This window comes from Cordyceps fumosorosea (assembly GCF_001636725.1).
Source record: "Cordyceps fumosorosea ARSEF 2679 chromosome Unknown scaffold_1, whole genome shotgun sequence".
NCBI classification, from domain to species: domain Eukaryota; kingdom Fungi; phylum Ascomycota; class Sordariomycetes; order Hypocreales; family Cordycipitaceae; genus Cordyceps; species Cordyceps fumosorosea.
This window is the reverse complement of record NW_017387301.1, coordinates 577,986-605,528: the sequence shown is the minus strand read 5'-3', so window position 1 is coordinate 605,528 and position 27,543 is coordinate 577,986. Positions and strand designations below refer to the sequence as shown.

Genomic DNA, 27,543 nt, shown 5'->3' with positions numbered 1-27,543 from the left:
ACCAGGGTGGGGGTGCTGCCTGTCGCCCTCCCAATGCAGGCACAACTTTGGTGACATGCCAACCCTGTTTGCTGTGCATATCGATATCGAGTTATCGGTTCCGATACCCTTTGGGCAAATTAAATGGAAAAGGCATTGGCCTTTCTTGAAATTAAGCCACTTTGCCATTTTTAGCACAGGGAGTTCGTCAGTGCCAGCGGCCCGTCCGGAGTCATGTAGCCCCCGGACTTTACGCATCCATATTTGGCCGCCTCCGCAGGCTAGGCCGCGGCAACCGGCGCAAGTCTAGAATTTTTACTCCCGTTTGCCAGGAACCAGTCGATCAAGTATATTTATCATCCCATTGCCCTTGATATCATTGGATAACATTTTCAAGGTACATCTCGACACCGTCATGGCTCAACATCCTCTCCAGAAAGCAGAGTCGCCAGGCCCTGGCTTCTCTCTGCTGTGGCACCTTGTCGGCCTGGCCTCGTTCGCGTCCAGCTACCGGTTCTTGCTAGGATGGAAGACGCCCATGAGCGAAGCGTACGGCTGGCACCTGCAGTTCCTGACCATCATCGCACTGACGCTCTCGTTTGTCACTTTTGGGGTCGCCGCGGCAGCCGACGTGACGCGCAGCGCAACCCTCTTCGGTGTCAAGAACTCGCTTTCCATCGTGGCCACCCCGCTTAACATCGTCGTCACCACCCTCTACTTTGGCATCTCCGCTATTGACCCGGAGCTCGTAGTCCCTCCCGAGTTCAGGCTCCCGCTGGCCGTCGACCTTGGATTCCACTTTGCGCCGAGCCTCCTTCTGGGCTTTGACTACCTCGTGCTCAGCCCTCCGTGGACGGTCGGAGCACCCACGGTCATGGGCCTCAGCACCGGCATTGCCTTTGCCTACTGGTACTGGATTGAACTTTGCTACAGCAAGAACGGCTGGTGAGTTTCGCATTTTTGCGGCGGCATGCGGCCGAGCCTTGCTGACCCGACCAGGTACACCTATCCCATCTTTGCCCTGCTCAACACTCCACAGCGTGTTCTGCTCTTTACCTTCTCCGCCGTTCTGGTCACAGTCGCGTCATCATCTCTCAAGGTTGTGTATGCCAAACTAAATGGGCCGGCTGTCACCACTGCAAAGAAGACCAATTAGAAGCGTGTATACAAATTCTGCACAAAGCAGTCTTGGATATATATGGACACTTTTTGTATTATTCTACCTCGAGTTTAAAATCTAAGACAGCGGGTCTTTAAGCGGAGCCTACAGATTCGATCGAACATCACCAGGGTGGTGAATCTTTGCTAGCCTAGAGGGATTGAGCTCCGATATGTTCTTAACGCCAGAAATACCCATTGTGATGTCCAAGTCGGCGAGGAGATTGGCGAGGACGGCATGCGCGCCATCCTGCCCATTAATACCCAATCCGTAGACAACGGGTCGGCCAACAAACACGGCCTGAGCTCCGAGACAAAGGGCTTTGAAGATGTCGGCCCCGGTGCGGATTCCGGAATCCATCATGACCGTAAGCTTGCTGCCGACAGCCTGGACGATGCCGGGCAGCGCGTCGAGGCTGGCGATGGCGCCGTCAACCTGGCGGCCGCCGTGGTTGCTGACAATGATTCCGTCCAGGCCGTGCTCGACCGCAAGCTGGGCATCCTCCACGCTCAGGACGCCCTTGACGACCATCGGCCCGTCCCAGTACTTGCGCAGGATCTTGATGTCCTCCCACGAGCGGCTGACACCGGGGAAGATTTCGCTTACCCAGTACATGCCGGCCAAGACCGGGCTCTCCTCGGGCGTCTCACCATCGGTCCTCTCCGCGAACTTGCGCCGGAACACGGGATCCCGGAAGCCGACCTCGTCGCCGACACCGGTCAGGAAAGGGATGTTGGCCGTGTCCAGGTCGCTCGGTCTCCAGCCAAGGGTCCACGTGTCCAGCGTCACGACCAGGGTCTGGTAGCCGTTCTTCTTGGCGCGCGTGAGGATGGAGCGCGTGATCTCCTCGTCAAGAGGCCAGTACAGTTGGAACCACTTGTCGCCTTCGGGGCAGGCTTCGATGAGCTCCTCGATGCCCGTCGTGGAGGCGGTGCTCAGCGTGAAAGGCACTCCCAGCTCCGCGCACGCCCTGGCATTGCCAATCTCCTTGTCAGGATGCATTGTGCCCTGGACACCGACCGGCGCCATTAGGAGGGGGGATCCTAGCTAATGCGTTAGATTCGGGTTTCGACGGGGAACAAAATCAAAATAACACACTGTACTTCTTGCCGAACAACGTCACACTCAGATCCCGGTCGCCAGTAGGCCTCATCATGCGAGGAATAATCTTCCAGGAGCGAAAGGCGAGACGGTTGGCGTGCGTGGTGGCCGCTTCGCCGGCGGAGCCACGAATATACTCAAATCCCCTCTGGAGAGCCATCTCCTTGCGAGCCTGCTCTTCGAGTTGGTTAAGGTCGGTCGTCACCTTGGGCAGGTTTCCCATGACGACGCCCTGCTCCAGGACGGTCTTGATATGGTAGGCATAGGGCAGAGGGCCACTGTCGTCGCTGTTGTCGGACATGATTTCTCCTGAGAATATAGAAACACGAATGGAACGAGGCTGCGATTGGAAGATCCGGGGTAGCACGATCGCCAAATGCGGAGGCCGGGGAAGGAGTTATATTTGCGGTCGGGCGGGAACGGCGTTGATTCCAAAAGGCCGACGACGCACAGATGAGTAGCAAACTTGAATTTCGACTTCGATGTCTTTATTTTTCCTTAGTCGATGACAGTTATCAATTATCAGTTGAATTCAGGAATATTCGCAAGAACTTTGATAATGTCAAGTTGAAAGGGCCGGCTGGCAACAGCTAACTGGCCCGCCGTAATGCCTCGGCAGCGGAGTGGTGGACGGAACGATTCCATGACCACCAAGCAACGCGGCGCCTAATTCCGCGCAGAACCAACAATGAGTGTATTGCCTGATGCAGATGCTCATTATCCAGTTGTGCTAGAAAACTCGTCCGAATAAAATTAATAGGCAGGTACGTAACGGAAGACAGGGAAACTGCTAGTGATTATTTGGTGTTCTTCAGGTATGGAATTCATCTCAGGCAACTAACTAGGTAAGCAGGTATATACATCAATTGACAGATCGGAGAGCCTCCTGGGTTTACTCCTTTCACCAACAATCGGCAGTTCATCGATGTTGATGTTCTCATTGCTCTCGTAGACCAGAAACTCATAATTAAGTACCGGAGGGTCAATGGAAGTGTCAGGCGGCAATGGATGAGGAGGCAAATGTCAAGGTGGGAAGAAGGACGGCAGGGAAAAAAAAGGAAGATCCACGGATTGACAGCGGACGATGGCGGGACAAGCAGAAAGATTGCAGATTGAGTGGCGGTACGTATTGACTACGGAATGGCTAGCAGAAAAGATGGCGGGATGGAATACAAGACGGACAACTTCGTGAACAGCGGTTACACCTGCCACGCACCCATCGCTCGCCGCATGTGCGTGACACAAGTATGAGCCTCCAATTATTTGTGTATGGCATGAGCAGGGCTCTAGTTATTTATGTGCCATTTCTCGCATCATTCCTGTGGCAATTCGTACCCAACTTTGCCAAACCGCCTCACAGTCGCCTAGACGTCTGAGTTATGTGTGACTCTTCAAGTGTGAGGACCAGGGAGATACCTCACGCCCTAGAGCATATTATTTGTCAGGGCGCCCTAGCTGTCCTGAGCAGTGTGTATTGGCCTCATTTGATTGGAGGTTTGGGTTACCTCCAACCTTCAATCAGTATCTCCTGTGGATGAAAAGCCACTCAGCGAGTAGGCCACCAAGCCATACTGGATAGCAATGATTGCGGGTTGCGCCAGTTGGGTGCTTTGTACGTTGGGCTGTATTGTGCACGCAGTATTCACAGATTCACAGTTCGCAATGGCATCTTATTAAAGCCCGTCTACAAGGAGTCCCCCAATCCTCTTCCCTTCATACATGCTACCACCACCTCTCTTCTCTTACGCAACGGCATTTCTACAAGATCATCATCCACCTCAACTTCAAGTCTTTTCAATCCCAGATCAAAGAATGGCCGCAATCGAGAAGGAGGCCTTGGTTGACGAGTGCGTTTGGAGAATGGTGAGAGAAGCGGATGGCGGTTATTGCAGAAAGAAGTGTAGAGACTGCTACGAAGCCACCTGCAAGTGGTCTACCTGCTACGTTGCCCCGCCAGTGCCCCGACCAAAGGCCAAAAAGTAGGAAGGTAAGTGTAAATGGAGTACCCTTTCGGTGTTGATACCCTTCCTGAATGCCTGCTTCTAGAATACTAGCAGCCACGGCTTTGGAAGGGGATATCCAAACAATGCTGACCATCGAGGCGTAGTGTTTATTCTATGCTGTGTCGCGGTTCAATTTCTGGCATGTGCTGCGTTTTGCAAAGTATCAGATTCAGAGCCAGGAGTGTCGCTCGCTGTCCGTGTTCACTGGACAGAATCATGGTTGCCATGTCTTTGTCAGGCGTGATATTTTGCTGGCGATTGATCTTTGAGTCATTATTCTCGCATGTATCACCAGTCATTACCTGAATACTATTTGATAAAAATTTTGGAAGCTTGGAGAGAGTAAAAACCCAGTCGCGGCTGTACTTGTAGTGGCGTATGGACTCTCCCTTCTGCATCCTAAGTGCAAGGCTTTCTACAGAAGTACTTGATGAAGCAAAGACCCTGGATTTTGCCGTTGACCTTCCTACATCCTAGATATCTGGCAATATAAGTGCATATAACGAAGAATAATCTTTTCCCGTCACAAGTGATAAGTTTCATTTTGTATTTTCTAAAAAAAGAACAACGCGACCGATTATTTAATGAATACTGCCCCTGTCTGCCCTCCAGGTTATCCCATCATAGCGCGATTCATCTCAAAACCCCACCACCCACCCCTCCCTCGCAACGGGAACAACTGGTGACAGCAATTTACACCCACCCACCTCTTTCTTTGCTTTACAAACCATTGACTGTTGGTCTTAAACGCCCGAGACGCCGCGCTGCAGCATTACCAGGCGGCCGCACGCCAGCCGCCCAGCATGGACATTGACGATATCCTCCGCGAGGTCGACCCCCAAACGCACCAGATTCCCCGCCAGACACGCGACCTGCAAGCCTTGACACGTCGATGGATCGCAGAGAGGTCTGCGCCGGAGCTCCTAGCGTAAGTACCGCCAAGTCCTTGCTGCACTCTACTTTCTGCGCGATGCTCCCTTCCATTCGTGGCTCAATCGGACTTCCCTAGGCGTCCCGCCGGCTAATGTTGAGGATTTCTCTAGCTGGCCGTCGGACGGGCTGCTCGAGCGCGTAAATGACCAGATCAAGGCGCAAATCGAAAGGATCGAGAACATGACGGGCGACATGGATCCAAAGACCAACTTCTCCCTCATCGTAATCCAGACCGAACTAGAGCGATACAGATTTCTCGTTCGGAGCTATCTGCGCGCTCGAATCGCAAAGGTTGAACGCGCCGATTCCCCTCCAACCGCTATACCAGTCTGCTAACTGTTCTTTCCTGCAGATTGACAAGCATACCCTCCATTACCTCTCGACGGAAGAGATGCGAAGCCGACTGTCATCCACGGAACTCGCCTACGCGACGCGCCACCAGGCCCTCCTCCACAACCACTACCTCTCCTCCTTCCTCGCCGCCTTCCCCGAGAAGCTGCAGAACCTCAACGACACGGCCGGCAACGTCAGCATGATCGACTCACCAGACCTGGACACGGCCGTCTTCATCCGCATGCTCCGCGACAAGGACGTCCACGGCCGCGGCACCGACGCCGACGTCACGCTGTCGGCGTCAAACGGCGACATTTTGATCCTGCGGTGGTCCAACGCCCGGCAGCTGGTGCTCGACATGGACGCGGAATTGGTATAGCAAAAGGCCACGAGGTGCGCCAGGATACGAAGAATAAAGTGCCACGAGTTGCGCGCATTTGGCGGCGATGACCAAAAAGCCTGACTGGCCAGGGCGGCTCTCTACCTTTGCCATTCGGCAACCGGGTCGCGTTTGGCAGCATGACATAATGAATTTAATGATGAACTAGATTCCATATAGAATTTAATACCAACAACCAAAAAAATGGTCAAAATCTTCTTAAGCATTTAATTACACCAAAAACGCCGAATGCTGTGAGTCTCATCTGTCGTATGAAACCTGTTGGCCGAGAGACCCTTGCTCCCCAGTCGTCCGTCATTTTCTCCTTTCCTTCAACTCCGAATGTCCCATAGCCTGATCTTTCCCGTGTCGTTGCCCACCGCGAGCAGGTTGCTCTGGCGGCCAAACGCGACCGCCGTGACGCGGCCAATGTTGGTCTGCTCCGTCGGCCAGTTCCTGTACACGGTACACGTCGGCAAGTGCACCAGCCGGAGGGCGTCCTTCTTGTGCTGGCTGGCAAACGCGAAGAGCTGGCCGTCGGGCGAGAACGCGAGCTCCGTGACGGGCGTGACGAGCTGCTCAAACGTGCGCGTCGGCGTCGGCCGCTCCTTGATCGAAACACTGCCGTCGTCGGCCTTGGCCGCCGCCAGCAGCGCGCTACGGTCGTAGATGTTGGTGATGCCGCTGTTGGAACCGACCGCGACCCAGCGGTCGTCGCCGAGCGCGGCCGGGCCCTGGTGCCCACCGAGCGCGATGACGATGCCGCCCACGCAGCCCTCGTCGTGCCAGACGCCAACGAACGCGCGCGCCTCGACGCTGTACTCGCCGACCTGGCCGTCCCTGCCGAGGATCGAGAGCCCGTCGCCGGTGCCCCACCAGGCAAAGTCGGCGACGCCGTGGCGGCCCGTCAGCCGCGCGCCCGCGATCCACTGCGTCGTCGCGACGCTCAGCACGTCGACGACGCCGCCGCCCTTGCGCGACGAGCCCGCGACCGCCATGTAGCGCCCGCACGGGCTCAGCCGGAAGCGTTCCATGGTGCGGTGCTCCAGCTTGTGGTGACCGAGCACGCGCGTCGTCTTGGACACGGCGCCCGACGGCAGGTCCCACGTGTGGAAGTACCGCCGGCGCCCGCCGAACACGATCTTGTCGCCGTCGGGGTACAGGAACGCGGCGCGGCGCACGTCCACGCGGCGCGCCTGCACCGAGGTCAGCCGCGGGTTCGGCGTCGGCTGCGCGTCGGGCGCGATGTGGTGCAGGTGCAGGATCGACGCACTGCTCGCGGACAGCAGCACCGGGTACTGCGGGTGGAACGACAGCGAGGCCACCGGCGCCTTGTGCTTGTCGGGGATCTCGCGCGTGCGCTGGATATCGATGACCTCGGGTCGCAGGCGACGCGGGCCGCCGGCGCCACCTAGGCGCCCGGCGCTGCGCAGGAACTTCTCAAGCGGTTGGGCGAAGAAGGCGTCGTCGTCGTCGTCTCCATCGCTGTTGGACGAGTCAGAGTCGGCAGCGCCGGCGGACGAGCGCCGGCGCTTGGAGGGACGGCCCTCGGCCTCTTTCGCCCATGCGGGGGCAGGGGTCAGACGCAGGTATTGCTGGCGCAGGCGGCGGCAGTACTCGGTGCCGCTGACCAGGTCCTCGGCCTCGGTGAGGCGGAGCTTGCGCAGTCTTGTCGTACCGGCGAGCGAGATAGCCAGCCGGTCGTCGTCGCTGTCCACCCACACGGGGGCATTAGGGTCGTTTTCAACTTTGGGGGCCGAAGTGATCGGGCCCTTTGTCTTCGCCGTCGTAGTGTCCATCATGAACAGGTCGTTGTCGTCCACCTCTTCCAAGTCACCGGTGCCGGCATCCATATCCACGTCCTCACCCAGGCCACCAAAGGACCCCTTGCCATCATTTTTGAATAAATTCGCCCGGAAGCCTGCCGTGTCACCGAGAACCAGTCGCTCAAGCTCCTCTTCGTCCGAATCCTTTTCGTAAAACACGCTGGCTGCTTTTTGCTTGGTCTCCTCCACATCGCTATGGTTCGACTCCACGTCGGAAGACATTTCGCTATCCGAAAATTCCCTATCGGAGGGATCTTGTTTTTTTGAAGGTGCCATGGTCGTCTGAAAGCTCACTGCCAAGCTGCACCAGTAATTGCGTCTTTTGCAACGTGGGAAGAGTTGCTGAAAAACGTCGGTCGTCTTTCCCAGGAATATTTTTTTGGTGGTCCATCTCAGCCTTGCGAAAGTTCATGTGGGGCTTCATGTTGGTTGGCCAATGGGCATCGTTAGCCTCCACGAGGCTGACGGTTTTAACAAGTCATTCGAAGTGTTAAGTATAATCAATTAAAAGTCGCTACGCAAAAAAATAGCCAATCCCTAATGTTTCTCAGAATCATCGTTTTGATGCATTCTTTAATTCTTCCGCCAGATTACCCAATTGCGGGCTTACAGATTCCGTACTCTTCAACGTCAGGACGGCACCACGCTGGGCAACATCCACCAGCTTGTCAATACGGCCGCCTTGTGCCAGACCGGAGATCAGGACTCCGAGGAATGTATCTCCAACCCCATTCACAGATACAATGTCTCTCACAGTCTCCACCGGAGGGAATAAGCGCATGTACACTCCCCCTACTACCGGATGTGTCGGTGACGAGCGGGTCAAGATGAATGCTTCTTCATCTCTGTCTCGCAGGCGGGGATCATCTTTCCCGAGTATTGCTGTCATCAGGACACCCTTCGATCCAAGCTTCGTCAGAATCGTGGGAATATACGGGAGCAGCTGTATCGTTTGGATAGGAACGCCGGCGTCAGTGAGCTCCATAGACGTAAGGTGGACGAAGCGATCGCGTGCGCCTCTCATTCCAAAGGCGTCAATAACTTCAAACCAGTCCATGGGATCAAAGTATCCGTTTTCTTTGGCTGCGGTGTACATTGCAGCGAGCTCATAGGTGTTGGGGGATGCCAGGCTAATGCTAGGTTCGGGATATAGGTTGAGTCTTGGAAGGCCTTGTTCACGGCAAAAAAGACCCTTGGACTTTTCGGCAGAGACCGGCTCAAAGGCAACTTTGGCGCCATTTTCTTCGCCGGCTCTGATCCAGTTTCGAATCTCTGTAGGGGACCAGTTGCCATCGACAACAAGCCACTTTGGCTTGGAGGTGGCGACAGCAGAGCGCCAATGGTTCGAAAACGAATTTTTAGAGAAAATGTTCATATCTGCCATTGCCAGCACTAGATCCTTGTTTGAATCATTGACCGCGACGTACTGCGCAGTGCGCCCGTCGGGATATTTCTGGCGATCTAACTTCATGATTGATGAAGTATTCAAGCCCGCTGCTTCCAGTGAGGTCAGAACTGTTTGGCCGGCTCTGTAGTGGAATCAGTACAGGGCTGATAATAGGAACGACAAAGCGCTTCAAACTTACATGTCATCACCAATCATGCTGCAGAATTGGACGCCAGAGCCTCCACTTGCCAGGTGCGCGGCTACAGCAACGTTGCGTCCAACACCTCCGATAGACTGGCTAATACGGGATGGGTTCGACACATGCGGCTGAGGTGAGGTAGTCCCAGATGTAGGAACGGAATAATCACAACTTAGGTCAACTGCAACAGACCCGGCAATCATAATGTTTGTCGTAGGCGCCGTGACAGGTGCTGGTTCGTCTTTTGCCTTCAAGGGAGGTGTACTGACAAAGGCAGACTGGTGCGAGAGCGGTCTATTTATGATGCTATATTAGACAGCTATCTAGCAGAACTCTTGTCGAATCGCACTTACGAGCTGCCAATTTGGTTTGAGCTAGACGACAATAAGTGCGACAGCTCGACGGAAACCTTGGTGGCCCGGACGATATTGGAATGCACAAGAGCTTTGTTGGCGACAACTGTTTTTTCAGAAGTGAGCTCCCTGAGGCGTCCAAGTATGTACGGTGTATTGTTTTTGCCAGTAAATCCCTTTTCGTTGGCTTCTCTGACGGCCTGTTCAATGACAACCTGCATCTCCGGGGCTGGAATGCCGTGCTCCTCAGAAATGGGGTTGGCAAAGAACATGCCTGACTCGATGCCCAACTTTTCCTGGGAGTAGATCATGGCAGCGGCTTCCTTCTCCGTGTACACAGTGGAGGGGCTCTTGATTCCGCTCTCTCGGGCCCAAAAAGCAGGGAAGTCAACGCTGCCCTGTCGGCCGTCCGCAAAGGTCGACACCAAGCAGCCCTGCGTCTCGAGGTACTCGAGAGTGCGTGGGATATCAAGGAAGCCCTTGCACCCAGAGCCAATAACGGCAACTCGCGTGCGTCCCAGCTCCGTAAGGTCAGCAGAGACATCCATGGAGTTTTCGCCGCCGCGGTGAACACCGCCGAGACCACCAGTACCGAAGACGCGGATCCCGGCGGCCTTGGCCAGGAGCATGGTTCCAGCGATTGTGGTACCGCCATGAATTTTGCGCCCAGTCATACCCTGTTGCGGCATGTCAGCTATACAACTTGCAGTTGACTAGTCTTGAGTGGATTGACTATACCATGCCCACAAGGTACGCGATGTCTCTTCGGGAAGCCTTGACCGTGCCCTTATCCTCAATCATGCGCAGAATCTCTTCATACGAAACGCCAACTTTGGGGCATCCGTCGACGATGGCGATTATTGCAGGGATCCCACCATGTCTGCGCACCAATTCGAGGTGCTCCTTGGCAAGGTCGTTTCCCAACATGCCGTGTGTGTAGATGGTGGACTCAAGAGCTACCACGGGCTTGTTTGTGGCCACGGCATCCGTAACCTCCTCCGACACTGACAAGAACTCTCCCAGGCCCGAAGCGGCAGCCGGTGACGATGCGAAAGACCGGTAGCCAGCCGTTGGGTTGAATTGGAGATGGCGCGCCGGACGCGAGCCGCGTAGGCATTGCGCCCGTGACAGGCGGAGGAGAGCTGTCTTCATGGCTCCGGAGTTCTCAGCTTCACCGAGGCAAGACGCGGCTTCGGAGGATTTTTCTCGCCCTTAGTCGAATAGCCTCAACTTCGATATCTGCCCTTTCCCCTGTGCTGCAGCCGTATTCCGGGGATGGCGCGGAACTGAGGATGAAAAGACTGGATGAAAACTACACCATCGGAACTGGGCTTTAGAGCGCGCCGAGTGGAGACCTGTCCGCGTTAGAGGCCCAAGTTGGCCGATTAGCGGGCTTCAGTGGCTTCAGCGGGCTTTAGGCGGCTTCCGCTGTGGGATGTGGACTGCAGTCTGGACCGGAGGCGGAGGACTTCGGCGGGTGCCGCACGGCCGTTCTGTAATTATACCGGACATGGGGTCGTGGTGAATTGACCCAGGGTTTATTCGCAGTATTGGAGTGGTCAGTTTCAATTTGAGTCAGCCTGCTTTCAGCCAAATATCTCGTTGACATTGTAGGTGCAGTAAATCCATATACCCGCTAGATAATCCATGGTAGAAACGTGCCGGTTATATGCCCCAAACCGCGTCAGTTCCTCTACAGCTCCGTCCGTCGGACTCGGTCACTCCAGGGTTCCGCTGGGCAAAATACGGGCATTGGCCAAACGACGCGTTGGCTGTTTTCTTTCAAAGTGGTATTTATACACCTTACTGGAAACTGCTAAGCATCTGACTGCGCCAACTAACAATAAAGGGGAGCTTCTCCGCACTTTTGAGCTTGCCGAGGTGCTAGTGTCGACCAAGTAGGCGATGAACTTGACATCTGTGACATTCTTGTTTTCATAAATCCTCCATCAGAGTTCAGACCTCCTAAATAGTAGTCAATCCGTTTTGACTGTCTGCAAAATACCAAGGATCCATTTAACTGCTTCCATCGTGACGCAGCGCACCCAGGGTCTGAATCGCCACTTCGAGAAATCCAGCCAAGCCTACCTGCAACAGCATTTTCGCGCTTCATCATGCCCATGCACCAGGGCTTCCTTCCCCGAGAGGGGCTCTACAGCGTCCCTCTTTTCAAGCTGTTTGCCAGAACAGCCCTTAACCCATCGCTCGTGCTTCCGCTGTTGCTGCTTGCACGCTACACCAAGCGCGGCAGTGACCTGAGCATTCTGCACCCGACCGCATACGGTGGCATCAAGAAACTCTTCTACTGGGGACTTCTCAGAACCATAGTCAGATACCTGTCCGACAAGACCCGAAACAACTGGGTCAAGGACCGATATGACTGGTCGCGCGAGATTGTTCTCATCACCGGCGGTGCCGCTGGCATCGGCGCCCAGATAGTCAAGCTATTTGACGAGCTAGCGATAAAGGTTGTTGTTCTAGACGTGCAGCCGATGGCGTATGCTACCTGTAAGTGATACTCGTTCAACAGACTTCCCGGTCTTGGGTGTCAAGATGCTAACCGAAGCTAGCTTCGCGAGTTCACCATTACAAATGTGATCTCCGCTCCCCAGCGAGCGTGCAGGAAGTCGCAGAGAGGGTGCGCATCGAGGTTGGACAGCCTACTGTCCTCATCAACAATGCCGGTGTTGCGCGGGGCAAAACCATTCTCGACTCGGAGCCCGGCGATGTTCGCTTCACCTTTGACGTGAACACGCTCAGCCACTACTGGATCACCAAGGCATTCCTGCCCAGCATGATTGAGAGCAACCATGGCATGATTGTCACTGTTGCATCGGCGGCATCTTGGATCACCACACCCGCCATGACCGACTACGCTGCCTCCAAGGCTGCGGCGATGGCGTTCCACGAGGGCCTCTCGGCCGAGCTCGTCACTCGATACCACGCGCCGAAGGTCCGCACCGTCATTGTCCATCCGGGCCACGTGAAAACGCCGCTGTTCCAGGGTTTCCACCAAGGCAACGACTTCCTGATGCCGAGTCTGGAGATTGACACGATTGCAGAGGGCATTGTCAAGCAAGTTCTCACGGGCCGCAGCGGCAACGTCATCTTGCCCGAGACAGGTGGCTTAGCTTCGCTGATGCGAGCCTTGCCAGACTGGCTGTCGTATAGGTCGCGCATTGACGGCGACAAGTACATGTCGAAGTGGAATGGCCGCCAGGTGATCAAGGATGTGAATGCGTCCTTTGAAAAGGAAAAGGCTAGTGATACGGGCGAGAGCACGGTGCTCGTGGCTCAAGACTGAACGTAGAAGCCGTATCAGATTGAGCAAAGGTGGTTCGTTTGCAGCTGAGGCATGATGGAGGGAGTTGAGAAAGTCGACCGTGTGCACGTCCATTTCCTTGTGATATTTTTTGCGCCGTCATTATTATTGCTGGAGTCGCCATTGCTCTTGTCGATTTTTGTTGTTATTGCAAGCAGGTAGTAGTAATAATACAGTCAGTCTTTCACATATGGTATGGTAATATGCCGTTCGTTTAAATATGGTAGGTGCAGATGATTTGCAGTCGACCAGCTGACAAGCGGACAGCTAGCGGGCAGCTGTCCGTCCATCTGGCAGCTGGCAGAGCGTTGCTCCAAGTGCCGGCTGTCGGGTGCCCGTTTGCCAGCCGCAGCGCCCAAGCTTACCTATGTACCTCCTTTTTCCCTTCTCCTACAACAGCGACGTCAAATATCACGAGATGATACGACGACGCGATTAATGTCAGCGGCATCCGAATCATCCGGCTCCCGTGCGCTATCGACGTCGAATCAATATGGCCTCGCAACCTCATCACTGCAACCAGTGAGGGCTGCAGAGCGACAAACCTGTGCTGCGCGGCCCCAACGTGGAAGTGAGCATGGGCCAAAATATGCATGAACCAGAACCGAAGGAGAATAATTACATGATGCACGAATGGGCAGCCTCAATATCACAATGCGGAGCTTTTCGGGCCCCGCGCTTGCATCAACAAAGGCTTCCAACACACCCAAAGTCGGCACGCATGTCGTGGCGACTGATTATGGCGCCACTTTGACACCGACCAAAGTGTCCAGCTGGGCCTCAAAATCAGACCACTTTGACACGGCTATGCCCCGCCAAAAAGGTCTCGCAGGCGCCGCCGCAGTTACACGGCTCGCTGGGCTCAAATACGCTTTCACACTTTCTTTTCTGCCGGGGACCAGTGCTGCGGACTTTGCCATGCTCTTCAGGCCATTCGGCCATCCGCAGGGTTCCTCTTACACGCTTGGCTTAGACTCTTTTGCCAAAGAAGTTTCTGCCCCAAGTCTGGCCGCTGCAAGCCATTCCAGCCTTGGCCAGAAACGGTCCTCCGCCTCCACCGCGCGCCAGAAATCATGCCATCTCACGATTGAGTCGATGACCATTTCCACTTTCGCAGTCTCCAGCGCTGGCCTTTTAGTCTCTTGTTATTCTTGGGGGTATGTCATCCATTTGCATGTCCTTATCGCACTCGTTTCATCTTGGTGGCAGCTTTTTTTTCCCTGTCTTCTTTCTGTTCTACGTATATCCGGTCTTGCCTTCCTCCAACCACACGAAAAACTTACAGCATCTGCGAAAACGACACCGGCGGTTGTTTTCACCTGCATTTCTTGCCCTTTCACCGCCAAAATTTACACAAAACTACTATCCATGGCATACTGAGCCCTGTCTCGCGCAACATTAGTGATTTTCAGTCCTTCGCGGTAGCTAGTCCATTAAAAGCTACACCCTACGCCGCAATCGACCAAAATTCCAACTCAGATCAACTCCAGTTTGTCTTGATTCCTGGCCCATCGCACGAATTGGAAGATATTCGGGGGTGGCAGCTTTCGCAGCAACCGACCAAGATTTCTACTATATCTTTCACACAGCAACGCATATAGCCTTTTCGGTCGTCCTGCGCCCCTTTGTTGGACTGCTTGCATCGTCAGCGCCCAACACGGCCTATTCCCACCCTACACGCAGAACCCTACCGACCACACCACCAAACACAATCTATTACCATGGCGCCGGGTATTCTACAAACAGTCAGGTCTCCTGGTCAGCATCCCAGTGAAGAGCAAATCATCAGACACTCACCCTCTCCGAATGGCGAAGTATCAGCCTCTTTCTCCCGCCTCCAAATCCCGAGGGCCTCAACACCCCAGTGCCAAGTTTGCGTCGTCGGTGCCGGTCCAGCTGGTCTTATGCTCGCATGCAATCTCGCCAGGTTCGGCATCGATGTACAAGTGATAGATGAGAGAGACGGGAAAACAACAGTCGGCCGGTAACTACACCTTCTGTCCTCTCCCTGTAGCTTGTCACTTACATGTCAACAGTGCCGACGGACTGCAGCCAAAGACGATAGAGACATTTCGACAGATGCGCCTAGCTGACCCTCTATTACAACGCGGTGTCAAGGTGTTTGACATTTCGTTCTGGCGCAGTACTCCGACTGAGAAGCTCCACCGGTTGGGTCGTGAAGTTCACTATCCTCCCGTGATCGATGTTCTCGACCCATGCATTCTTCTCGCTCATCAAGGCATGGTTGAGGATTTATTCATGGGTGATATGCGCTTGCGCGGCAGGGAAGTCCTTCGGAATGTTTTCTTTGAATCTTACGAGCAACTGTCAACCAAGATTGGCCAGTCTGCTCTCCAGGTCAATTATAAGGGCGTTGGTAGCGATGACGTCCAACCGCTTCTAGCAGAGTATCTTGTTGGATGTAAGTCTTTAGTTGCCCATTTTTGGTGGATGTAACTAACAAGAAATAAGGCGACGGTGCACACTCCCGAGTTCGTAAAGCCATTCCCGGAGTTGAAGCCGTCGGTGTCTCACAGCCTGCCATCTGGGGTGTCCTCGATGGCGAGCTTATCACAGATTTTCCAGATATTTGGTCCAAAACTCTGGTCTACTCAGAAGAGCATGGGTCAATTCTGATTGTCCCACGCGAACGCAACATGACCCGTCTCTACATTGAGCTCAAAACGTGCCAAACACCAACCGCGCTTGCCGACCTTGCTAGAGGCGATGACCTCGGTCAATCATTTGTCATGGAACAAGCTCGCAAAATTATGGCACCTTTCCATATCGACTGGAGCTGTATTGAATGGTTTGGTCGCTATCAAGTCGGACAGCGTTTAGCAAGTCGTTTCAGTGATGAGTCGGCTACTGTCTTCCTTGCAGGCGACGCCAGCCACACGCATTCTCCCAAGTCAGCACAGGGCATGAACACGGCAATGCACGACTCTTGGAATCTGGCATGGAAGCTCAACCTCGCCGCTCGAGGCTTCGCACGTCCAGAGCTCATGGCCAGCTACGAAGAAGAACGCCGCAAGGTCGCTCTTGATCTCGTCAACTTTGACTATGAACATGCCAACCAAATTGCCAATGGTGACGCTGTGGCACTAGCCAAAAACTTTTTGTTCAACGTCCGCTTCATTTCTGGGATTGGTGCCGAGTATGGCCCCAGCATCCTCACGCAGCCATCTGTCATCCATGACGAAGCAGCGTTTCCATGCCCCGAAGCGGCACGCCCAGGAAGCATTCTGCCACCTGCAAAGGTCACTCGTTACATTGACGCCAACCCCGTAGACATCCAGCTTGACATCCCCATGATGGGCCAATTCCGCATATATCTCTTCGCGTGGGACGTGTTCCAATCCGCCACCTTTCTGGAATCATTCTGCAACTCCATATCCTCCCGCACTTCGTTTGTGAATGCATTGTCTGCTGCAGCGACGAGTTCGTACGCCCGCCAACCCAGATCCTCAGTCCCTGAAGACGTATACACTCGTCCTGAGCGCTACGTCAAAGCTAGCGAGCTGTTCACGTTTGCCCTCATTAGTAAGTATCCCAGTGATGACGGTATTAAAGAGACATCATTGACACCATGGCCCAGCAACCATGCCGAAGTCGGCGTTTGAGATTTCAGACCTACCCTTTCTGCTGCAGGAAAGCCGCTGGACGTTGTACCTAGACAATGTCCCAGAGCAGGATACACGCGGTGTGCGTTGTACAGAAAAATGGCTGGGACGCCTGGCACCAGGCGAGGTCGCCATCATTACCGTCCGACCAGACGGCTATGTTGGTTCCGTCGGGCGCTGGGACGCTGGACTCGACGAATCTGGTGCGAACGCCGCCAGGTGGCTTGACGAATATTATGGTGGATTCCTCAAGCTACCAGACGAGTCCTCAACGTCATGAGCAAAAGTACTCTCTCTATTCTTGTATATTGCATCTCCTAAGAACGGCATCTATATATTCCTGCCTTGAACCGAAATTGCCCATTGAGCCGCAAGAAGGCGCGACATCTATGTACTGGCTAACCGCTGTCGGCCAGAACGGCGACTTAGGCTGAAAAAGAGTCATCGGTCGTGAATAACAAACTCCAATGCCGAGGTGCTGACGTGTCAAGATAAAAAATGAAAAAAGAAGAGTGGTCAATTCGCCGCCTTAGAAATGCATAATGGTTATAGAACCGTCAGTGGCTTCTCCAATCAGCCACCTCTCGTCACCACAAATGTATCCCGCGTTGAGGAGCATCGGCCAGGCGTCATCCCCGAACTGAACCTCCCGGGCTATAGCGTCAGACCCGTCGAACTCGCTCTCACTCCCAGCGCCCAGGTTATCGCGACCCTCACGAACTGCCTCGCTGGCTCGGCCTCGTCGAGACTTGTACTCACCTGCACCTCCAAGAACAGTTGTCAATTTCGCGTTCCTGCCACCGTGACTGCTGCTCGTCTTGGTCGATGACGAGAGCCGCCGCGGCGTATGGGGTGCAGGTCGCGGTACCCCGTGGACGCGCAACCGCGGCTTAACGTGCACAGATAGTGTCTCGAGCATGAAGCAATGGCGGGCACTGAAGCGTACGCCGGCCTGCACGTCGCGGACCTCACAGACAGTCAGGTACGGGAAGTCGTCGTGGCGCCAGCATGGGCAGCGGCCGGCCCACGTCTCAGCACCATCTGCGGGCCGCCAGCAGAAGGGCATCCCGCCGGCGTCCGACTGGACCCCGCCGCCGCCGCACTCGTCAACCCAGCGCGGGCCAGACCCGGAGAGTGGAATTCCAGTAGCTTTGACGTGGTGCAGGCGCGGGGGTGTCGGGCTACTATGAGGGCCTGCGGACCACCGATGCTCCTCCTCGACGATAAAGACGTGGCCGCAGGCAGCGCTCGCCGCCGAATCTCGAGTGCAGTCGTCGAGCGCGAGGCAGCGCAGCGCGGGCGCACCTCGCTGCCGCACGCCCCAGTGATCGAGCTGTGCGCCGTCTAGCTGGGCGATGATGCGCGGCTCGCCGCCGCCGCCGGAGGACGGAGCGGGCGCCGAGGAGGGTGACGGCACGCTGATGTCCCAGATGATGAGCCTCTCTAGCGGCTCGTCCTCACCCCACGGCGAGCGCGAGGACTGCCAGATGTATACAACGTAGTGCGTGCTGTTGTGCGCGGAGAAGAAACGGTCTTGGTGGCGCAGCGGGATTCCGAGGCTGTGAATCTTCCATTCACAGCGAAATGTGACTGCGCATTCGTCTACTTCCGCCTCGTCATCGCGCCTGACCTTTCTGTATCGCCTCAGCGTGTACAATTCATCCTCTCTCCCAACTCCGACGCCGTCTGGCCGTCCCATCCTTCTCACGTCATAGGCCGTGGCAAAATGCCTGTGTGCGTCGTCCTCCTCGCCGACCGGCTGCTTCTCACACCACTCAAATACGAGGAGTCCGTGTGCAAGCCGTACACGGCGCACCAGCCGGTTCACCGTGCCGAACGGCACCGGCCACGTACAGCCGGAGTCTACGTCGCGCAGCACATACCGCCAGCCCTCTACAGGGTGCACCAGCAGGCCGGCCGTGGCATCGCACGCCCATGCGGGGTCCCAGTGGTGGAACGCGGCCGTCTTGTCGTCAAGGCGCAAGAAGCGGTGCCAGGGCGTGACGCCACGCAGCAAACCGCCGTTGTGGTCCTCGCGCGCGACCCGGATGGTGTCGACCGTGCGGGGCGTTGCGGCGCCGAGGTGATGGTAGCGGCGCGCCGTCGCCGCCAGCGCGTCGGCCCATCGGACGGCCTCGAGCAGGGCAGCGTCGCCCCGCCGCAGCAACGTCCGGAGCTCGCGGCTCTCGCGCGCGCGGGGGAAGTGCCGCAGCAGGAGGCTGATGCACAGCTCGGCGCGGGTCAGCGCGGCGTAGACGGTCCGCGACACGCGCCGAGCTGCGATGGCCTCGCACGGAGACAGGTGCGACGCAATTTCGGCGAAGACGGTGTAGGGCAGGTCGGTGAGTGCCATGGTGGTGGCGGACGCGCGGGAGACTGCGGCCGCGGGGGCGCCTGGTGTAGGTGGCGTCATGGTCGTGAGGTCAGCGCGGGCAGGACCATGTCGCGAAAAGGCAGAGGCCGCGGCCCAGGAGGATCGGGAGAGCGCCTGTGCGCGTGCGATGGCGTCACGCAGCTTGCAGAGCGTCAGGTGGCCCACGCGGCGGATGTTGTGCTCATCGTCGTCGTCGCTGTCGTTGATGCGGGAGGAGCGGCGCGGGTCCGGACGGCGGTTGGGTGTTGGCGGTGGTGTTCGCCGTCGCCATGTGACTTGCATGGGCCTCTCTGTGTCTAACAGTTGGGCTACGCCCCAAAACGTATATCAGCAGAAGTGTTTGCAGGAATATGAAAACCAAAAGCAGCAGCAGCTATATATTTACTTGTTCGGGGTGTTCGGGAGATTTTTTTATCAAAATCTGAAACTGTCCCGCCGCATCTGCATCTCCGGATGGGCGACATTCCCAGCCACTTGCTTGCTATTGTTGCTGTGTTTCTGCGGGCGCCCTTTGTCACAATTTGTCTAAAAGAAGAACGCCGTGCCCGTTTCAAGTGAACGACAAAATTCGGCTCGTTCGGGGGCGGGGGGAAATGCTGCATGGTCATTGATTTTTCTTCGACCCCCGCGGTGCATTGCAGAGCTTGCGTTTGTCTTCTCCTATCTAGGGGTCGGAGGTAGTTGCGTTGGGGGTGTATGTATGTATGTATGTATGTACAGTATGTACTATGCTCAGGGCGCTGAGAGGCGAGACCCCCACGGAGGATGCATGTTTGTTTTTGTTTTGTTCCGTTTTTTTTTTTTCCTTTTAGAAAGACGTGTAACTCTCAAACATCCGTTGTTAGCCGCTCACACTGGGTTGAGGAGTAAGACAAAGTTGACTGGAATTCTGAAGCAAACGCCCCAGCTTCACTAACAAAGTGATTTGTCGAAAAGACAAACCCCCCTCGCTTAAAAAGTACGGATACCGAGTTCAACGGCTGAGGTGTCAACTTTGTAATTTTAGCCCCCGTCAAATTGAGCACGTTGGTCAAGGACAATGAAGATCCGGGGCGGAGAGATCAACATGGCTGGGTGGGTGTGACAATTACCAACCTGTGATATTGCTACATTAAACCATTACAAGCTAAGCTAGCTCACAGTGCAAATCTTATAATACTTTTTTAACAGCATCAAATCCATCAACCTTCTCCTCTTCCTCTCGTTGTTTTTTCTTTTGTCTTTAAAAAAAAAATCGCTTCACTCCCCTCACTGCAGGGTAGGCATGGCCACCGTCGCCTTCTTGGCCACCGCATCGTTGCTCTGCCACAAGGCCGTCACCGTCTTGAGCTGTGTGTAAAAGTTGATGCCCGGCTTGCCGTAAAAGGTGCTAGCGCCGCCGCCAGCAATGCTCTTCTTGTTGCCGGTGAAGGAGAACATGGGCAGCGGGACGGGGATGGGCACGTTGATGCCGACCTGACCGGCCTCGATGTTGCGGCGGAAGGTCTCGGCCGTGGGGCCCGACTTGGTGAAGATGGCGACGCCGTTGCCGTACTCGTTCTTGTTAATCAGGTCGATGGCGTCGTCCATGGTCTCGACGTTGAGGCAGACGAGGACGGGGCCGAAGATCTCCTCCTTGTAGCACGTCATGTCCGGCGTGACGTTGGAGATGATGGTCGGGCCGATGAAGTTGCCGTTGGGGTACTTGGAGGGCTTGAAGCCGCGGCCGTCGAGCAGGATGGTGGCGCCCTCCTTCTCGGCCGAGGCGATTAGGCCCTCGATGCGCTCCTTGCTGTGCGGGGAGATGACGGGGCCGAGGTCGGCGCCGTCCTCGAAGCCGCCGTCGACCTTGAGCTTCTTGGCGCTCTCGGCCACCTCAGACAGCCACTCCTTGGTCTCGCCGACCATGACGAGGGTGCTGAGGGCCATGCAGCGCTGGCCGGCCGCGCCAAAAGCGGCGCCGACGACGCTGTTGATGAAGTGGTTCTTGTTGCAGTCGGGCAACACGGCCGCGTGGTTCTTGGCACCCAGGTTGGCCTGCACGCGCTTGCCGTTGGCCGAACCGCGCGAGAAGATGTACTCGCCAGCCTTGTTGCCGCCGACGAAGCTGACGGCCTTGATGGCGGGCTCGTCGAGGATGAAGTCGACCGTCTTGTGCGCGCCATGGATGACGTTGACGACGCCGTCGGGGAAGCCGGCCTTTTGCACGAGCTCGGCGAGGATCATGGCGGCACCGGGGTCACGCTCCGAGGGCTTGAGGATGAGGGTGTTGCCGGTGATGGTGGCAATGGGGATGCACCAGAGAGGAATCATGGCCGGGAAGTCTAAGAGGTTCGGGGCGTTAGTCAAAGCTCGCGACTTTGGAAACCTTGGGTTGGTGTAATCTTACTGAATGGGCAGATGGCAGCAACGACGCCCAATGGCTCACGGTAGGTTCTCGTCTCCATGTCCTTGGCAACCTCGAGCACCTCGCCCTTGAGGAGCTCGGGAGCGCCGCAGGCAGCCTCAGCAACCTGCAGGCCGCGGAGGACGTCACCCTTGGCGTCGGCAAAGGTCTTGCCCTGCTCGAGGGTGATGCTAGCGGCAAGGCGGTCCCAGTTCTCGCGGATGAGGGCGACGAACTTGAACATGATCTGCTGTCGGTGGAGGACCGAGGTGTTGCGCCAGGAGGCGAACGCCTTCTCGGCGCTGGCGACGGCGGCGCGCATCTCCTCCTCGGTCATCTGCGGGACGCGAGTGACGAGGTTGTTGGTGGCCGGGTCGGGCAGGTCGATGAAGGCGGACGCCTTGGACTGGACGAACTTGTTGTCGACGAAGTAGGGCGTGTCCTGGACCGGCTGGATCTTTTCGTGGGTGGTCGGGTAGCTGGTGGCGGTCGAGGCCAGGGCGGCAGCGCCGGCGGCGGGACGCATCTGCTGGGCCGTGGCGTGAATTCTACGCGCGGCCACGGCGCTCTTGGACGACGACATGGCGACGAGGGTTGAACGGGGAGCGGCGGACGAAGCCGGCGAGCGGGTGGCGGCGCTGACAGAAACGCTGCGGGAGATGAGCCGACGCATCGTGACAAGTCAACGGAGACGATGGTGGGGGAGGGAGTCCAATCGTCAAGGTAGTGAGGATGGTTTTGGATGAGAGCAAAACGTACTACCTTTTTGTAAAAGTCGAGGGATGGGGCGAGAGAGGGGGCGGGATGGCTTTCTTATTTGGGGCGGGATTGTCTTGTCCAGACGACCGTGGAGAACGGGGTGGACAGACGGACAAGGCAAACGGCGGCCGGTTTGGTAGGCAGGCGAACTTGCCCATGCTCAGAAGGCGCGGTTATGGTCGGGCAAGTCGGGGTAGCAGAGGGCCATCCATCATTTACATGTGGGGCCCCCCAGCCTTTGGGGCCTTCTCGCCTTCTCCTAGGCCGCCGGCTTCCGCACCGCCGAGGGCGCCTCCATGTCTCAATTGCATCAGCTTTATCTCATTATTACTGGCCAAAGCCACCGCCGTTCCATCTCACAGCTCACCCTCTTCTCCGTTACCGGCCCAACCAGCATTTGCCCACGATGGCTTCAATTTTCCCTCGCGCCCTCCCTGTTGGCTTGCCCAGCATTTACATGCATGCTGTGCTGTGGACACCAGAGGGCGCACCATCGATCCAGATCAGACTTTAAAGGTGGAACATGCGGAGCAATCAATACCGCCGGTGTTCCTTTTCCCTACCTACTGTAGGTATCAAGGGCGTTCAAGGTCACCGCCCAAACCACGCTCGGCCATGATTATAGTAACCTATAAGCAAAAACTACTTGTATGCAACCGTCCTCGGAAATCAATCCCGCAAGCTTGGATGTAACTTTTTATTTTCCTATTTATGCCCATCTCGATCCGTCTCCGGCGCGAAACGTGCTGACCGGCATACCAGCATTCCCATACAGCACCAATACTACTGTAAGCTAGATGACTTAAAACATTGCTTCGTTGAAACGTACACTTCTGGCTCATCTCAAATTTCAGCTAAAATCACAAATAATTTCATTTTGGTATTCCCCATCATTGCTTCTCGCTTCCTTTCCTTCGGTCGCCCCAGCCTCAGGTATTTACATTACATGCGCTCAGTTCTGGCTGCGGGTGTTACGCTTAGTAGCTTCACCCTTTGCCTTCTCGGCACCAGTCGTCGTGGCCTTGGAGCCCTCCTCCTTCTTGCTCTTCTCGGCCTTCTTGCCCTGAGCGGGAGCGGGGGCCTTACCCAGACGAAGAATACCAAGAGTGACGGCAATCAGCGAGACAATAATGGCACCAATGCCAGCAGCAACCTCGGGGACGAATCGGATAGCCTCAATGGGGTCCTTCTGAGCAATGGCGAGGAAAAGGCTAACCTTCTCGCGCACAAAGACAACAGGGTCGTCGAGGAACTTGAGGTCAGACGGCGACTTGGGCTCCTCAGCCTTGGGCTTGTCAGCCTCCTCCAGGGCCTTCTCCGCGGCGTGCTTAGGCACAAACGTCTCATTCCCAAGCTTCTCAGCGTCGGCGATGGAGTGACCAATGTAAATGTTGTTGAACATGATGTCGCTCTGCATGGTCCAAATCTCGAAACCAATCTAATACTTGTCAGTACACTCAGGGGAACGCAGGGGACGCAGAAAACTTACGGCGCCCATAGGCTCAAAGTTGGCAGGGGTCTTGTCCTCGAAGTAGGCAGGGTTCTTGATCTTGCGAGGAGCCCAAGGTCCCTTGTAGGCGGGGTTGTCAACGTAGGGAGCGGTCCACTTGCCCTTGTAGTCGGGGTTCTTCTTCATGGGCTTCTCCCAGGGGCCACAGCCAGAGACATCAGCACACTTGGGGTTGGGGACGGTAGGGGCGATCCAGTCACCATCTTCCTCATCCTCCCAATCCTCCGGCTTCTGGGCCTCGGGGTCAGCGACGGTGAGGGGCTCGTCGTCGAGCCAATCCTCGGGCTTGGTGGCTTCCTCGTCGACAATCTCGAAAGGAGCCTCCTCATCCCAATCCTCGGGCTTCTTAGCCTCAGGGTCAGGGATGCGAGCCTGGTCAACCCAGTCCTCAGGCTTGGTGTCCTTCTCATCATCAATCTCGGCCGGGGGGTTGACGGAGGGGGAGAAGTCCTCGAGGAGGGAACCAGACTTGACCTCCTCGCCGTTCTGTCGAATGGCGTAGGTGTTGTCGGGGTTGACAATCAGAGTGTAGAGCTCAGTTGTCTTGACAATTCTGGCCGAGGGAGGCGAGATCAAGTGCTTCTCCTCGTACTCGCCAGTCTTGGGGTTCTTGTGGTTGAAGATAAAGTGCACCTTGTTGGTGTGGCCACACTTGTCGGGACCAAACATGATGACGTAGGGGGTAGCGTTGCTGAACTCCTCCTGGTGAAGCGCCTTGTTATCGCGGAGGAGCTTCATGTAGGCGCCACCACACTCGAGGCCATCTGCGAACCGGTGTCAGCGTTCGCACGAGTACGCCGCGGCAAAGTGGAACTTACTCTGAAGCTTGACCTCGTACTGGACGACGAGGGTCTTGCCCTTGTTGTCAATCTTCTTGGGGAACTTGGCCGAGATGGCGTGGTGAGCGGCGGGGTTCTTGAGAACAAGACCTTTGTCGCCCTCGGCGCCCTTGTAGACGGTAGGCTCCTCAACAGCCCACTGGCCGACGTAGGCCCATTCCTCCTCCTCCTTGTCCTTATCGGCGCCCTTCATGTCCTTCTTGGCGGTGGAGGGCTTCCAGCGCTTCTCCCAGTCATCGGTGAACTGCTCGAGAAAGTCGGCCTTGATGGTGGTGGGCTAGAGAGGTAGGAGAGTCAGCGAGTGTCACGTTTGTTTGACGGCGAGCCTCGCCATCAGCAGAAAGCGTGAATGCGATCGATGCCATTGATGAGGGATAAACTCACAGTGAAAGTGGGGAGCTCGACGGCAACAGGGGAAGCCTCGGCGTCTTCAGCATGGGCGATGCCAGCGAACATGGCGGCCGCCGTGGCGGCAGCGGCAGCGTTGAACTTCATGATGACCAGAGAGAGTGTGGCAGAAGAGGCAGGAAATGAACAGGGAGACACGAGAGGGAGAACTAAAATGGGAGACTGGCAAAGGGACAGAAGAATGCCAATGACGACCCAGCGCTCGACGATGCAGAAAACCGAGGGTGAGGTTGAGCAGATGAAGAGGTGGAAGGAAGAAAGAAACGAAGAGGCAAGTTGAAGAAATTCGGGCCCTTGATGAGGGAAAGCTACCCCGACTAAAAGGACACGTTGATTGAGGACCCTACCTACAATGAGGTAAAGTACCTAATAAAGTGCGCCTCTGCGGGGGTTGGCTGGAACTCCAACCAGGTGGGTACTTTGGTTCCAACCAGGTTCCTTACAGGCGCTCCGTCTCTTTGTTAGCGGGCTACAGCGGGCGGCTTAGGACTCCTAGGCCTGGTTCCTGGGTCCCGTAACTGGTCCCAGGAGCTCTCGAAACCCAGCCAACCGCCTCACAATGCAACGCCGCAGATTTCAGACCACAACAATGCATGAGCCATTGGCCATTGACGCACACGACTACTCTCAATTCTTTACTTCACTGTCCTGCCGTAGTTCTTCCTCAAAAAATACGCACGACTAGTGGTCATCGCCTCTATTCCAAGAAAGGTAGGTCGGTCAGCGAGACTCCAAAAGGTTCATGAAATAGGCGCCTTGTGGCTCCTCGCTCGCCAGAGGCCCCCGTAGTGGAGATGCGTGGCACTCAGGTCCGGCTCACTCTGGATGCACTCCAGGCCACGTGTACCAACAGGTAATCATGATGTCGCGCCATCAATAAGCTTCTACCCTTACACGCCGCGAAAAGTGTCACAAGCAGGCGATACATGGCGCTTCTGAGCACCTCTAGTCCATCCAAGGCCAGTGGCACAGATTCGTGATTGGGCCCTGTCCAGGCACTGGCCATCTCCAAAAGCTGTCCCCCACAGCCACCATCGGCCTCTCTCCACACTAAATAGTTTGCACGGACAAAGCCTCGATTGCATGTCACTGCCGACACTGTTCCTGTTTACGCAACGCGATCGGCCAATTGCACATTGGCGCGCATTTTATATGTCATTGACGAATAGTCCCCTGATCTTGGGAGGTCTGGCGCGTTCCACGGCTGTCCGTGTGGCCGTTTGTAATGTTGAAAAGCGAGCCGGGGAGCACCAAAGCACCAACAAATAACCACACCATCTACACCACTATCAGAGACCATGGGGTTAACATAAACCAAGTCAGCATATCATACGAATGAAGATATCTCTTTTTATTTAGTAAGACGCCTTCTGCGCCTCGGACGCCTCGAGAAATGATTCCTCAGATCCCTGCTATAGGGTAGCGACGCGGTTGGAAGAGCAGCACCACATGGAAACAAACACAGCCACAAAAAAGCACTTCAATTCAGAATGCATGGATACCAAGATGGTTTAAAAAACCAGAGCCACAAACTGTAGCCCCGGATCGACTAACGATATATGTATATTACTCGCTAGTCCATCCCCGAACCGCTGCCATGGACGATCCTGATCGCATTACATCCTCGCGCGACATGACTCAACAGCACATCAACGCACCCGAGCGTAAACAAACAAACTCAAACTCAAGCGCGGCCTAATTTACAGAGCAAAGAGGGCAGCGACGAGGCCCAGGACGGAGCCGGAGCCGGCAACGAGGCCAGCAGCGGCGCCCTTGCTGGCAGTACTGCTGGCGCTGGCGCTGGTCTGCGAGCCCGAGGAGCCGCCCTCGGTCTTGGAGGCGCTCTGGGAGGCCGAGGCACCGGAGCTGGTGGCGCTGCTGCCGGCGGAGCCAGACTTGGTACCGCTGCTGCCGGCGGCGGAGGACGCGCTGGGGTTGGCGGCGGCACCGGAGGTGGGAGCGGCGGCGGCGGAGCTGCTGCCGGAGCCGGAGCCAGCGCTCTGGTTGGGGGTGCCGCCCTCCTTGTTGTAGTAGTAATCGGTGATGCACTTCTGGACGCAGTCGGCGAAGGTCTGGGTGTCAGCAGGGCTGCCGTTGCCCTGGGGGCACTTGGCGGCGCAGGCGGTGGTCTGGTTTGCCTGGTCTTCGTTGGGCGAGGGGACCTAGTGCGAAAGAGGACAATGTCAGTAAAGATGTTTGAGAAGCAACACAGGAGAGAGGCCTGGCAGCAGGGGTTCGCAGTAGCGTTGGGGGGGGGGGAGATCGGTGCTGCAAGTGGGCTTGGGCAAAACATTGATGGATGCCCTGCTTCCCCAGACAGATCTGAACCTGACGCCGATGCTAAAAGCGAACCACGCTGGAACAGGGAAGGCCGAGAGGAGATACGTACGGTGATGCAGTGAGCCTTGCAGTTGACATCGTTGCCGCAGTTATCCAGGCAGACCTCCTGGGAGGATTTGGGAGCAGCAGCGCTGCTGGTGGCAGACTGGGCCGAGACGGCGACGGCAGCGCCGAGAGCGAGAGCGAGAGTGAAACGCATTTTGATAAGAGGTATTAAAGTTGCACTTGGGGTATTAGAACAAGGACGAAGCAGAAGAAGCAGCAACGAGAGACTTGATATAACGAGTGTGTGTTGGAGAGGGAAGAAGAGGAGGAGAAGGGCAGGGGGGAAGGGGGAGTGCGAGGAGGGCC

At 56.1% G+C, this 27,543-nt stretch overlaps 11 protein-coding genes across 11 annotated transcripts; 4 read left to right on the top strand and 7 right to left on the bottom strand.

Moving 5' to 3' along the window:
* Positions 1–394: 394 nt before the first annotated feature.
* On the top strand, positions 395–1,135 carry ISF_00190 (FAR-17a/AIG1-like protein; the record flags this gene model as incomplete). The annotated part of the gene is made up of 2 exons (XM_018843797.1): positions 395–924; positions 979–1,135. The coding sequence occupies 2 exons, from the start codon at positions 395–397 to the stop codon at positions 1,133–1,135; spliced, it is 687 nt and encodes a 228-aa protein (XP_018708247.1).
* Positions 1,136–1,243: 108 nt separating this feature from the next.
* ISF_00189 (Alpha-hydroxy acid dehydrogenase, FMN-dependent) lies at positions 1,244–2,540 on the bottom strand (the record flags this gene model as incomplete). The annotated part of the gene is made up of 2 exons (XM_018843796.1): positions 1,244–2,181; positions 2,237–2,540. The coding sequence occupies 2 exons, from the start codon at positions 2,538–2,540 to the stop codon at positions 1,244–1,246; spliced, it is 1,242 nt and encodes a 413-aa protein (XP_018708246.1).
* Positions 2,541–5,045: 2,505 nt separating this feature from the next.
* Positions 5,046–5,887, top strand: ISF_00188 (DNA replication complex GINS protein sld5; the record flags this gene model as incomplete). Its single annotated transcript, XM_018843795.1, has 3 exons — positions 5,046–5,170; positions 5,286–5,466; positions 5,528–5,887. 3 exons carry the CDS (start codon positions 5,046–5,048, stop codon positions 5,885–5,887), a joined length of 666 nt encoding a protein of 221 aa, XP_018708245.1.
* Positions 5,888–6,219: 332 nt separating this feature from the next.
* Positions 6,220–7,935, bottom strand: ISF_00187 (IdgA domain protein; the record flags this gene model as incomplete). Its single annotated transcript, XM_018843794.1, has 1 exon — positions 6,220–7,935. One exon carries the CDS (start codon positions 7,933–7,935, stop codon positions 6,220–6,222), a length of 1,716 nt encoding a protein of 571 aa, XP_018708244.1.
* A 331-nt stretch (positions 7,936–8,266) lies between these two features.
* On the bottom strand, positions 8,267–10,804 carry ISF_00186 (IdgA domain protein; the record flags this gene model as incomplete). The annotated part of the gene is made up of 4 exons (XM_018843793.1): positions 8,267–9,242; positions 9,300–9,593; positions 9,653–10,329; positions 10,391–10,804. 4 exons carry the CDS (start codon positions 10,802–10,804, stop codon positions 8,267–8,269), a joined length of 2,361 nt encoding a protein of 786 aa, XP_018708243.1.
* A 962-nt stretch (positions 10,805–11,766) lies between these two features.
* On the top strand, positions 11,767–12,956 carry ISF_00185 (dehydrogenase/reductase SDR family member 8 precursor; the record flags this gene model as incomplete). Its single annotated transcript, XM_018843792.1, has 2 exons — positions 11,767–12,160; positions 12,223–12,956. 2 exons carry the CDS (start codon positions 11,767–11,769, stop codon positions 12,954–12,956), a joined length of 1,128 nt encoding a protein of 375 aa, XP_018708242.1.
* A 2,097-nt stretch (positions 12,957–15,053) lies between these two features.
* Positions 15,054–16,877, top strand: ISF_00184 (phenol 2-monooxygenase; the record flags this gene model as incomplete). Its single annotated transcript, XM_018843791.1, has 3 exons — positions 15,054–15,396; positions 15,447–16,517; positions 16,573–16,877. 3 exons carry the CDS (start codon positions 15,054–15,056, stop codon positions 16,875–16,877), a joined length of 1,719 nt encoding a protein of 572 aa, XP_018708241.1.
* Positions 16,878–17,126: 249 nt separating this feature from the next.
* ISF_00183 (F-box domain, cyclin-like protein) lies at positions 17,127–19,253 on the bottom strand (the record flags this gene model as incomplete). Its single annotated transcript, XM_018843790.1, has 1 exon — positions 17,127–19,253. One exon carries the CDS (start codon positions 19,251–19,253, stop codon positions 17,127–17,129), a length of 2,127 nt encoding a protein of 708 aa, XP_018708240.1.
* Positions 19,254–20,219: 966 nt separating this feature from the next.
* On the bottom strand, positions 20,220–22,009 carry ISF_00182 (methylmalonate-semialdehyde dehydrogenase; the record flags this gene model as incomplete). Its single annotated transcript, XM_018843789.1, has 2 exons — positions 20,220–21,274; positions 21,340–22,009. 2 exons carry the CDS (start codon positions 22,007–22,009, stop codon positions 20,220–20,222), a joined length of 1,725 nt encoding a protein of 574 aa, XP_018708239.1.
* Positions 22,010–23,047: 1,038 nt separating this feature from the next.
* Positions 23,048–24,939, bottom strand: ISF_00181 (calnexin precursor; the record flags this gene model as incomplete). Its single annotated transcript, XM_018843788.1, has 4 exons — positions 23,048–23,533; positions 23,585–24,369; positions 24,424–24,721; positions 24,829–24,939. The coding sequence occupies 4 exons, from the start codon at positions 24,937–24,939 to the stop codon at positions 23,048–23,050; spliced, it is 1,680 nt and encodes a 559-aa protein (XP_018708238.1).
* Positions 24,940–26,552: 1,613 nt separating this feature from the next.
* ISF_00180 (hypothetical protein) lies at positions 26,553–27,391 on the bottom strand (the record flags this gene model as incomplete). Its single annotated transcript, XM_018843787.1, has 2 exons — positions 26,553–27,014; positions 27,242–27,391. The coding sequence occupies 2 exons, from the start codon at positions 27,389–27,391 to the stop codon at positions 26,553–26,555; spliced, it is 612 nt and encodes a 203-aa protein (XP_018708237.1).
* Between the last annotated feature and the right edge of the window lie 152 nt (positions 27,392–27,543).